The sequence below is a fragment of the Pteropus vampyrus genome, unplaced genomic scaffold (genome assembly GCF_000151845.1).
Source record: "Pteropus vampyrus isolate Shadow unplaced genomic scaffold, Pvam_2.0 Scaffold22, whole genome shotgun sequence".
Lineage (NCBI taxonomy): Eukaryota > Metazoa > Chordata > Mammalia > Chiroptera > Pteropodidae > Pteropus > Pteropus vampyrus.
In genome coordinates this window covers 15,096,844-15,109,269 of record NW_011888803.1, presented here as the reverse complement: position 1 = coordinate 15,109,269, position 12,426 = coordinate 15,096,844, and the positions used below count along the sequence as shown (strand labels likewise).

The 12,426-nt window shown below is 37.2% G+C and overlaps 2 protein-coding genes across 3 annotated transcripts in view; one reads left to right on the top strand and one right to left on the bottom strand.

Moving 5' to 3' along the window:
* Window positions 1-2,411: 2,411 nt before the first annotated feature.
* The window catches only part of LOC105289128 (atherin-like), a 13,247-nt gene continuing 3,232 nt past the window's right edge, over window positions 2,412-12,426 (bottom strand). The window contains exon 2 of the mRNA XM_023528126.1: window positions 2,412-5,662. Coding sequence (XP_023383894.1) covers window positions 4,721-5,662 — 942 coding nt within the window. The 3' untranslated portion in view covers window positions 2,412-4,720. The remainder of the gene's footprint in view (window positions 5,663-12,426) is intronic.
* Window positions 5,024-12,426, top strand: part of ARHGAP29 (Rho GTPase activating protein 29) — a 66,066-nt gene continuing 58,663 nt past the window's right edge. Inside the window, exon 1 of one of the 2 annotated variants that reach the window (XM_011355675.2) lies at window positions 5,024-5,164. Coding sequence is in view for 1 of the 2 variants with exons in the window: in XM_011355677.2 (XP_011353979.1) it covers window positions 5,152-5,164 (13 nt within the window). In the remaining variant the exon portion in view is untranslated. The remainder of the gene's footprint in view (window positions 5,165-12,426) is intronic. The other variant, XM_011355677.2, reaches the window with a different exon arrangement.

Below are 12,426 nucleotides of genomic sequence, written 5' to 3'. Positions count from 1 at the left end.
GGAGAGATCTAAAGCATGTTTCATTTTGCAGCCCAACTCAGGCTAACTTGTAAGCAAGGCAACTTGCTGTTTCCATGCCTTGTTTGCCAGTCCATCTGTTCTCCACCCTGCATATACTAAGCCGATGGTTTCAGTGATATTACATAACAGGTATTTCATCATTTTTTTTTTATTTTTTGGCTAGTAGTATATATAGTTATGCTTGTGACCTCATATACTCTAATACCATGCAGCTCTCAGACAAAATTTAATTATACTGATGAACATCTTAAACTAAATATGTCATCAAGCATAATAAAGTTTGTCAAATCTATTCTGGCAAAGGATGTCAATCCATCAATGACAATTATTCAATACTTTTCAAGGTCTTTGAAGCCAAAGTTTATAGACATTTCGAGGCACCAATATTATAGAATTATTAACTCATAGTACTATCTTTTCTTGTATTTTATTTCTTCTAACTTAAGCCCCACATTGTCAGTTATTAAGATAATTTCAGAATAAAATCGTTTAAACCCAAGTATCTAAATAATTGGATAATAATAGTTTTGATGCTGTGGAATGCAATGTCCTATTGAATGAATTTAAGAGGAGACTTTGCTGAAACAGATTTTTAAAACTAAATATTAGTTAACTTTTACAAGCAGTCACTTCTCAATCTTCTGGCAAGCATGCCACAGGCAGCCACCCCTATATAAATACGCAGTTAGAAAGATAAACACTCATTAAAGTCCTTAGTGGTAGCATTGTTTCTCAGGGTTCAGCAATATTTGTTCAGTGGGTAGATAAAGAAAGAGATTAGCAATGTTTCCACTGGGCTCCGCTCCTCCCTAAGGCCAGCCAGCCCTCTCCCTAAGAGAAAGGCAGTGCTCTTGGCAAATGCTCCAGAATGCCTCAGGACAACTTTCTACTTCAAGAGCAAACCACGAGCTTCATTGGTTCCATGTTAAGCCACCCAATTTTTTTTAGGGCCATTATTTTTCAGTAACTTAATGAGTCAGACCTCTAAAATAATAAGAGTAAATTTGTAGTACAAATTTCACATTTAAACATGTTAGTTTAAATATTTACACATTAAACTAAGAATGATCAGGTGCACTGATCTAATTTCATAGACTTACAGACTTATGAAAATCTTAATCTATCAGTTAGTGTAGAAAGAACCCTGGTCTTGGTTCCAGTCTAATTAGTCAATGACTAACTATGATTTCTGGAAAAGCTGGGCTGGGCTTTCTTTATAAAATAAAGGAGAATGGAGTAGATGAGCTCTAACATCCCTCTGACTCTGAAAATTATGCTATTTTCTTGGGAAAAAATAAATCTCATTTTCCCATGTCAGAAAGTTTTTGTGAGGACCAAATGGCAGGATTTACTCCACAGCATAGTGTCACCCATCAAATAAAATACACAGGTGAGGGGTGGCTATATTTGCTTTCTTATCTAAGTCAGCATTTGTTGGAATAGATGAAAGCAAAATAATAGCAGAAAATGTTTACCCCTCCACTTAAAGAAGGAAGGAAATAATTTAAGATTCTAGAGGTATTTATGTTTTTTTCAGATAGATTGGGTGAAGAAATTAAACTTGGCATGCATTACTATGTTGGTTATTAGCAGCTAATGTAAAATCTTTGTCAAGCAAAACAATATGGTCCTCTTATCTGATTAAAACTTAAAAAATACTAACGAACTAATCTTTTCAAAAGATAAATCTAGTATTTCAGCATATGTACTGTTATTTTCTTTAAACGTTTTCATTTATTGATTAATTCCAAGTACTTTTCCAGGGGCGGGAGATACAAAGGTGAACAAAACAGGCAAAGTCCCTTCCATCACAGAGCTAATATTCCCACACTAGCGAAAGAAAATTAAAAAAAAAAAAGTACAAATAAACTAAACTATACCAAACCAATAGAAGGATAAGTGCTATGGCAACATTTAAAGCAGGGTTAGGAAGATAGGGAGAAGCAAAGATAGGGAATGCTGTTCTATGAAGTGGCCAGGGAACATGCCAATGGTATAGAACATATGAAAAGAGACTGGATGGGAGTAAAGAGCAAGTCACATAGATATATGGAGGGAGGCCATTACAGGCAGAGGAAACAACGAAGGCAAAAACTCTGAGGCAAGAAGAGACCCTGGGGTATGTGGGGAACAGCAAGAAGGCCAGAGAGGCAGAAGAATAAGAGGAGACATTCTCTACGATATTCTTCTAAGGAAAGTATAAGCAAACTTATCTTCATCTTAGCATCAATTTTCATTAAGTCCAACAGAAACTCTTTATTGAACTTTTGTTCTGTGCCTCAGTTTTTCACTGGTAAAATGGGCATGATAATAGTACCTCATAAGGTTACTGTGAGTACTACATGACTCACTAAATATAAAGAACAATTAAGATAGTGTCTAACACAGAGTAAACCATGGAGGGCTAGTTTTTATTACCATCATGATCATCGTCATCATCATCTCTTTATTCACAACAATATCACTTAGATTTTAGGCCAATGGTATTATTTCGTAACCACCATTAATTTATGGGAGAATTTCCTTATACATGTTGTTAAGACATTAAGGAGGGTTATGCATGGTACAAAGACGTTCATGTTAGCAAATGTCTACAGAGAGCTTAAAATAACATTTTAAAAACTAAGTTTTGAAACAATATGTTAATCTGGAAATAAAATTAGTATGATATCATATGCATACACTCACTTGAGTTTTTCTTTATTTTTTCAGTCTTATTCAGTTTCCTTTCCTCATGACAACACAGAATTCTTGGATGTTTGCAATGTCTTTCACATTCATTTCCAGTATGTAGTCTGAATTGATTCATTGTTTCTCAATTACAACCATCATGAAATCAAGATTAATAACCTGCTTGGTGAGTTTTGTCCACTTTGAAATCTGGTGCCTTTGTAGTCAGTGTGGCCTGTCTGAGCTTTCCGTGATTCTTTCTAAATGCTCCAGCAGCGAGAAGCAAGGACAACTGCAGTGATAGGGAACCTGCCTGCCTTTAGGCCACCCCTGCCTGCTTCCATTATTTTATCTCCTCTCTCAAGTATTTAATTATGTTTGAGGAGAGTCTGAAAGCAGATTTAAAGTTCACTAGTATAACATCAGTGCTTAGAATAATGCCTGGAAGACTGTCACTGAAGTGTGGCTGACAGGAAAAGCACTTGTCCACTGTACTCTCCTGTGGGGTTGGTTTCCCATCTCCACTGCTCATGTGGAGCATCTGCCTTCATTATCAGTCCCTTCACCTCAGGGCATAGGGTACCTGGAATAGGCTCTGCTTTAGGCATGTGGGTTTGCAGCCATTGCACTTGGTTTCATTAGTTACAAGTTGAGCAGAGCTCATGGTAAAAAACAAAAACAAACAAAAAAACTTCTTGGAAGGATTTTTATTCCTGGGCTCACTAGTCATTTCCTCAACACTCTTCCAGAAAATACTTAGTCTCTTCTATACCAGACACAGATTTAGGTAATGTAATACTGTAGACCTTCACAATCTAATTAGTATAAATAAACACTACCAAATAAAATACTGCATAAGAACCACAAGTGCCACAATTACAGGATTCTATGGACCATATAATGTCAAATGGGATGATTGATTTTCAGTGAGAACAGGAAAGTTTCAGCAGAGGTGGTACTCTATCATGGAAAGAATGAAGAACATTTCAATAGGCAGCATGGTTATGTGTTATTAACAAATATTGTAATTATAAAATAGCAATACTATACTATTTGTCTTATATGTTTAATTATTAATCTAGCATCCATTATGCCTCTGAATTTTTTCTTTGATTGTCTGTAATTCTTTGTCCTCCAAAGCCATGATCCTGAACAACTTTAACAAAGAAATATTTATATGTAAAAATAAGTTGGTGTAGAAGGTTATGTCCTGGGACAGTTTTATAGGATTTGGGGGAGGTATTACCCTTTATTCGTTCTTTTCATTACCGAACACATGAGGTACTTGTACCAGATAACAGATTTTTGTTCATTCTTTCTCAATTAATAATTGCATTTATTTTCAAAATTGAATTGCCATCTTTCTCTGTTTTCAAATATCATGTTCTTTCTGACTAAAAGAGTGGAGAATATGGCAGAGTTACCATAAAAGTTAAGGGGAGGATGAAATTGAGGAACTTTCTCAAATTCCCCTCCCATAATTTTACCCATTTATTCAGCTAATATTCATGGAGTGTCTGCTATGTCCCAGAAAAGACAACAGGAAAGGTGTTCTTGGTAGAGTGGTTGTGTTACGAAGATATACAACACCCTCACTATTCAAGAGAAATGCTGTATTTTTTTTCATGTATGATGTGTGATTCGACCTCTAAATAAATGCTTTAATTTTGGTTGTTCATTTCTCCGACAATGTCGATGGGTCCAATTACTTAAGGAGCATTTAATGGTAAGAAAGAAATAGCATAGTTAGGGGAACATGCATTCAGTTAGTATTTATTGATCAACTTCTATGAGCCAGATACTGTACACAGTAGTTGATATTTTGAGTAATTTAGTTTTCTGAAAAAGACAATCAGTATAAGACAGAAAAACTTGGGTCAGTTTTAAAGTTAAGCACAGAATACATTTTTTGTTCCCTAAGGGTGTGGGAAGAAGGCAGACAAAATAAGTTGAAGACCAGGTCTCTGACTGGAAGGAATTCAAGGTGTCCACTGAAAAATCTCCACATAAACGAGGACAGAGGACCTGCTCATTGCTGGAGTGCAAAAGGTGACTTGTTCCTAAGGTTCGCTCCACCTGTCCTACGGCAAGCCGCACAGTGTGACAAATACGTCCTGCAACGTTGAGGTCTACCGACTAGAGTGCAACTGACAACCAGCGTCTCGCGCAAGAGAGCCAGAAGCCTCCCCCATTTGCGGCAGGGCGCCGAGCCACGCCCCCGGGCGTGAGGGCCAATGGGCTGGGCCTCAAGGGGGTGGGGCGGGGACAGGTGGGAGGAGCGAGTGTGGGGGCGGGGCGGCGGCAGCCAGCGAGGTGCTGGAGGTAGCCACAGGGGCTGCAGCGGCGGTTTGGCCCGGCGTCCGCGGGCCGTGGGGGATGGGGTCGGCGAGTTCCAGCGCTCGGCGGCGGCGGCGGCGGCGGCCGTGAGCGTTGAGCGGACGTCCGCGTCCGGGACGCAGGATGGAGCGCCTCGGTGAGTGGGAAGCGGCAGATGCGATTTGGGGCTGGAGTCACCCGTGACCGCCACCGGCGAGTTGCGGTCCAGGGTCCGGGCAGCCCACGCGGTGGCCCGGAGCGGAGGCGGCTGCGGGCTGCGTTGGGGACATGCCGGGTCCTCGGGGCTCCTGGTTCTTCCGGAAGGGGTCCGATGTGGACCTGCGGGGCGCTGCAGGAGCAGAGCAGTGGGGAGGGAGCGAGCGGTCGCTGCGGAGACACTGCGGACCCCGGTTGGGTATCCCGAGTTAGGCAACACTGTAGGAGCTGTCGGGGAAAGATGTGCCCGGCCAGCTTCCATCTCGTTCCAAGTCCCCCAGAGTTTCCTGCAGCCCCTCTTCCTTTTCTGGCCACATGCCCTTATCAGCCTCCATGCAGAATGCAGAAGCTCTTTTCCTCTTTTCCTCCATCGGTTTTCATATGCTTTCTTCATTTGGGATCTTTTTGGACATTTGGTGGCGTTTTCTGAAATTTCAGCCTGACAATTACAAAGTCTGAGATAAACAGACAGCTCGTGTTCCATATCCACCTTATACTACACCTCACCAAAGCCCAGGCTCTTTATCATTTGCGGGGTTGGGGTGTCCACTAAAGGTAGAAAAACACCCTCTTACCCTCTTTATTCGAGTGCCCACCTCTGGTGCATCTCTGTCACTCTTTCCACACCTCTCCTCTTCCACCATTCTTATCCCTTCAGTCTCTCTTCCTCCTGTAGCTGTCCTTTCACTAACTCCACTTGCCCCCACCACCAGTCCCTCTTTCCCTGTCTTCTAGCCACCTTTTCACAGCGTGGCCCAAGAGAGCTAGTCCTGTGCTTTGCAAAATAGGAATTGACAGGTGAGGGATTGCAGCTACTACGAGGAGGAGGAGAGCATATCCCTGTTTGTTTTCCTGGATGTCCCAGGCCCTTATGATCGAAACCTCCTGCTCAGGATAGTTTTTCTTTGGCTGGAAGAGTAACCAGGGACTCTCCTTGTTTTTGAGCCTTTCTGACACGTCTATCTTGCTTTTTCACCACCACTCCTCTCTAAAGACAAAGATGTGGTTTCTTTACCACCACCACTAGCCCCACATTGGGTTTTTTGGATCTTTGATATCCTCTGCCTTCTAACAGTGGGTCTTTCGGGAGTGTTAGTGGATGGGGTATTTTGTGAAAGTTCCAAGACCCACAGGGAGGCCAAAATAGCCAAGATGCTTTTTGTTCCACATTTCTTTTTCCTTTCCTCTTCTTTTTGTGGAAATTAACTTCACCTCCTGTTCAGTTTGAAGAGGGTTTCCTCTTCATGAAAAAGAATTTTAAATTAGATTATGAAAGTGAATTTTTAGAATGAGTAAAGAAATCACAACAAATTACAAGAGTCTTGGAGATTTATATCTCTTTCTTCAGAGATTTCGTTAGGCAGTTTGCCAGAAACGCATGCTTAGAAATGCTTCCTGAGTGTAGGAACTGTACAAGTGAGCAACCCTGATGCTGAAGCTTCATTAGCTTTTATGTTACAAATAGCTATAGTCTTACGATTCTGAGAAGAATTTAAAAGTGAACTTGAAAGAATGTAAGATAGGCCTGAGTAGAAAATGTTTTCATCCTCGAATTGGCAGGAAATAGAACTTTGGCTGAAATGAAGAAAGCACTGTTCAGGGAATCTGTGGTGGCTGGTCAGTTCTTGCTCTGCCCACTTCCCTAAAATAGAACATCCATCTAAATTATCAGCACCTTCACTTCTCAGTTGTAAAGGTCCTTGATCTAGGAACGTGGCCTTCTGCAACCACTGCTGTTGGCCCCAGGAGTTACTAGTATGTTCAACAAAGTTCATGCCCAGAAGGCACCATGGAAGGATTTGTATTCCCTGTGGCATTGGTGATTAATTTTAGAATTCACTCACAATTTAATGTGATCCCATTCTATGTTAGGTTATGTGGAACCTTCAGTCTATTGCATATAAGTAGACAATTCTGAATAAATAGGGCCCAAGACATAATATCTTGGGTTACCCGTGAAATGTATGTTGAATGTCCTATGGGAAAGTAGAGGAGTAATTTATTTTCAGTGGAGGGAATGAAAAGGCTTCTTTGAAGAGGTGGTGTTTTGTATGAGACTGCAGTTAAGAGAATGATTTTAATAAGCACAGAAGGCAGAGGGCCCTTCTGGCCAGAATTGCTGTCTGAGAATTTTAGTTACTCTGCATCCTGCCCAAAATTTGGTATTTAGCTAAAATTAAGAATTCTAGTAAATATTTAGGGCTATCTCATTGTGGTTAAATTTGCATTTCCCTGATATTAATGGTGTTGAGTATTACTTTATATGCTTATTGCCCAGTCGTGTATCTTCTTTTGCAGAGTATCTGTTCATGTCTTTTACTCATTAATTTATTGGGTTGTTGTTTTCTTATCCAGTTGTAAGCGTTTTTGATTAATTTGGATACAAGTCCTTTGTCAGATATTTTTCCCAATTTATGGCTTGTATTTCATTTCTTAATAGTTGTCTTTCTAAAAGCAGAAGTTTTGAATTTTGATGAAGTCCAGCTTACTAATGTTTTCTTTATGGTTCTTGCTTTTTGTGTTTGAGAAATTCTTCTCTGGATTTTCTCCCATGCTTTCTTTTAGAAGTATCCTCAATTTTTTTTATTACTGGACCATATTGGAAATATCTTAGGCTTACAAGCTATAGCAACTCAACTACTCAGCTCTGCCGTTTTAGCTCAAAAGTAATTGTTGACAATACATAAATGATTGGGCATGGCTCTGTTCCTCCGAGGCTTTTATTTATAAAAACAGGTAGCTGCCCCCTCTGACTCCTGAAGTTAAAAGACTGATGGTTTTAAGTTATATGTTTAGGTCTATGATACATGTTGAGCTAATTTTAGGATATGTTGTGAAGTAAGGGTCGAGGATATTATTTTTCCTCACATGGATATTAAGATATTTGACTACCTTTTCTCCCACTGAATTACTTTGGCACCTCTTGGAAATCAATTCATTGTATATTTGTGGGTCTATTTCTGGACTCTATTCTAGTCGGTTGATTTAAGTCTCTCTTTATACCACTATCAAACTGTGTTGACTACTGTAGCTCTATACCAAGTCTTGAAATCAGGCAGTGAAAGTCCTCCAACTTTGTTCTTTTTCAAAGTTGTTTTGGCTATTTGGTATCTTTTACATATTCATGTACATTTTAGACTCAGCCTATCATTTTCTACAAAAAATTCATGAGAGATTTGTTTGTGATTGAAACTATAGATCAATTTGAGAGAAATTAAAATCTTAACAGTATTGAGTCATCCAATCAATGAATATGGTATGCTTGTTGATTTATTCAGTTCTCGAACTCATCGTTTTGTAGTTTTAAATTTAGGGTCTTATACATGTTTTGTTAAATACATTCCTAAAAATATTTTGTCCTTTGATGTTATCGTAAATGGTATTAGTTACTAAAATTTTATTGTCCAATTGTTTTTTGCTAGTATATAAAAATTGATTATAGTATATTGGCCTTGTAGTCTGTGATCGTGCTATATTCAGTTATGTGTCATTCAGATGTCAGTTGTGACAAGCTTATTTATAGGTTCCTTAGGATTTTCTAGGTACACAAACATATCCACCTGGAATAAAGTGTTTTACTTCTTTCTTTTGGATTTGAATGTGTTTTATTCCTTTTCTTCTTCTATTATACTGGCTCTAAGATCTTCGGTAACAATATTGATCCTGATCTTGAGGGGAAAACATTGTCTTTCATCATTAACTATGATGTTAGCTGTAGATTTTTTGTAGATGCCTTTTATCAGGTTGAAGAAGTTCTTTTCTATTCTTCCTTTGCTGACTGCTTTAGTCATGAATGGGTGCAGAATTTTGTCACATGCTTTTTCTGCATCTATTAAGATATCACATTTTTTTTCCCTGTTGAATATTAAACTAAGCTTGCATTCCCAGGACAAACTCTTCTTGGATAATGTAATATCCTTTTTATATATTGTTGGATTTGACTTGCTGACACTGTTTTAAGACATTCAGCATGTTTTCTGGTAATGTCTTTCTTTGGTTTCAGTATCGGTAATGTTGACCATGTAAAATGAGTTGGGAGAAGTGTTCCTGTCCCCTCTATTTTCTAAATATTTTTGTAGGATTATTTTACCTGGTTCAATAAATTTCATAAGTGAGGCCATCTGGTCTGCAGTTTTCTTTCTGAGATATTTTCAATTTCATATATATATATATATATATATATATATATATATATATATATATACATAGATGGCTATTCAGATTTTCTATTTCTTATGTTAGGTTTAGTCATTTGTGTCTTTTAAGAAAATTTTCCATTTCATCTGGCAAATTTATCTGCAAAGTTGTTTGTAACATTGCCTTGTTACTCTTTTAATATCTGTAGGGTCTGTACGGATGTCCCTTCTTTCATTCATGATATTAGTAATTTGTTTTCTTTGTTTATATTTTGATCATTCTAGCTAGATATTTATCTTTTCGAAGAACCAGCTTTTAGTTACATTGATTTTTCTCTGTTGTCTGTTTCCTCTATCATTGATTTCTACTCTTACCATCATTTCTTTCCTTTTACTTTCTTTTAATTCTTCATTTTCTAGCTTCTTAAAGTTGGAGCTTAGGCATTGATTTTAGACCCTTCTTTCTTTTTAATAAAGAAAGAAGCTATATATTTAACCATTGCTTTGCAGTATAACTTACACATTTTGAAATTAATTTTCCTTCATTCAGTTCAAAATATTTTCAGATTTCCCTTAGGAAACTTGATCTATTGATTATTTAAAAGTATATTTTGTAATTTATACATATTTAGGGATTTCCCAATTACTTTACCATTATTCCAAATTTAATTTTGTTTGGGTCAGAGAACATACACAGTCCGATTTCAATCCTTTTAAATTTATTGAGATTTGTTGTATGGTCCCATATATATTCTATCTTGGTGAATATTTTATGTGCATTTGAAAAGAATGTGTATTCTGCTGTCGTTGGGTAGAATTTTCTATAAATGTCAGGTCAAGTTGGATGATAATATTGTTCAAATCATCTACATCCTTACAGATTTTTCTGTTATTCTATGAATTAATGAGAAAAGATTATTGAAATTTTAACTGTCTTTGAGATTTGTCTGTTTTTCCTGACATTTCTGTCAGTTTTTGCCTCTTCTATTCTGGAACTCTATTTTTAGGTGCAAATACTTTTAGGATTATGTCTTTATAATGAATTGACTCTTTTATCACTACAAAATGTCACTCTTTATCCTTGGTAAAACTCCTTGTCTGATATAGTAGACCTGTTTCTACAATTTATGATTAGTATTTTTTCTGTCATTTTACTCTCAATATGTGTCTTTGTATTCTAAGTCTGTTTCTTACAGGAAATATGTAGTATCTTTTTATCCAATTGGACAATTTCTGCTTTTTCATAGATGTTTTTAGAGTATTTATATTTAATATAAATTTTGATATGATTGGGTTTAAATCTGTCATCTTGCCGTTTGTTTTTAATTTGTCTCATCTGTTTTTGTTTCTTTTTCTTCTTGTCCTGCTTTCTTTTGGCTTGATTAATTTTTTGGAATTCCATTTATGTCTACTATTGGCTTACTAATTGTACCTTGGAAGACTTTAATACAAATTTTTTTACTTATTATATTATATTTTCAAATGATATTATGCTACTTCACATATAATGTAAGAACCTTATTATATACTTTCATTTTCCTCCCTTACTTTGTGCTATTGTCCTATATTTTACTTCTGTATATATTGGAAATGCCACAACACATTGTTATTACTTTTGTTTTAAATTCAAAAAATTTTAAAGAAATTTATAAAATGAGCATTGTTTTGAAGTTTCATTGGGGTGAGTCTAGAATTCCATTTTTTATTAGGGGTGGGTTAGACACTTGATCTTAGCCAAGAAGGCCAAGAAGCAATATTATTATGGCTGAGTTAGATGTACTATTAACACATGACTTTCTGGGATCTCTCCTTGAGTGTTCAGCAGGTCTCTCTACTCTGGCTGATGAAAACTCAGAGATCTCCCAGCCTTTTGGGAGCCATGGGAAATGTCCTGCTACTGCTCCCTGGAAATTCTTTGCCCATCCTTGTGGAGTTTCGCCCTACATGTGTGCAGCTTTATATTCAGCAAGAGAATTAAGAAATTGCCTATGCAGATTTCTGGAGTCTTCTTCCTTCCTCCCTGGTGCTCTGCCCTACACATTCCATCCTCTCCCAGTCTCCCTGAACTATAATCCCTGTCTCCTCAACACGAGTACCTTGCCCTGCTTGGCTGCCCCCTTCTTGTGCCATGGTCTAAAATGTGCCTCCAGGCAGAAAGTTGGGGTGATTGTAAGGTTTATCTCATTCGTTTGTGATCTCTTGAAGATCACAGTTCTGTGCTGTCTATAGTACAATGTCTTAAGATAATATAGAAGGACAAGTCTGATCTTGTTTATTCTTCACTTGACATATCTAAAATTTTAAGACTTTTTTAATCTATAGATTTTCTTTTCATCTTATCCTTGCAATTTATTTGTTTAAGTAATTGTGTTGTTTGCTCTAAAAAATGGCTCACAGTCTAGATTTGCTGAGTACATTCTATGATGTAATTTAACATGCTCCTCTTATCTTTTATATTGCTTATAGAATGATAATTGGATCTAGAGCAGGGTTTCTCGACTTCGATGCTATTGACCATTTTGGTCCAGATAATTCTTTGTTAGGGATAGGGGTGGGAGGGTTGGGGGTACTCTCTTGTGCAAGTAGGATATTTAGCAGCATCCCTGGCATCTGCCCACTAGATGTCAGTACAACCTCCTCCCCAGTATGACAGCTAAAAATATCTCCAGACATTGTCAGATGATTTTATACTCATGTTCTGTTATGAAAAGTAGGCTACCTAAAAACTACAGAATCAGCTTCAGGAATTTGAAGACATCTACCTAGCAAAAATAACAATACTATGTTAATACTGCAGAGAACACATGAAAAAGATGATTTTAACAAAATGTAAGTAAAGGCTTCACAGAATGGCTGACTCAAGAGCAACATTATAGAGAATATGAATTTCTGTTTGGGAAGGAAAAAAATACTAGACATTAATAATGTAAAATGGCAAAAACATAAGTAGTTTCTAGTCAATTATATATTTCTTCATTAAATGTTTTTCTGTAACTTGTTGAACATTTTAAGATGTCAGAATTCTACAATGGATATACAGATAATTTTACTTTTTAAAATTTTTTTT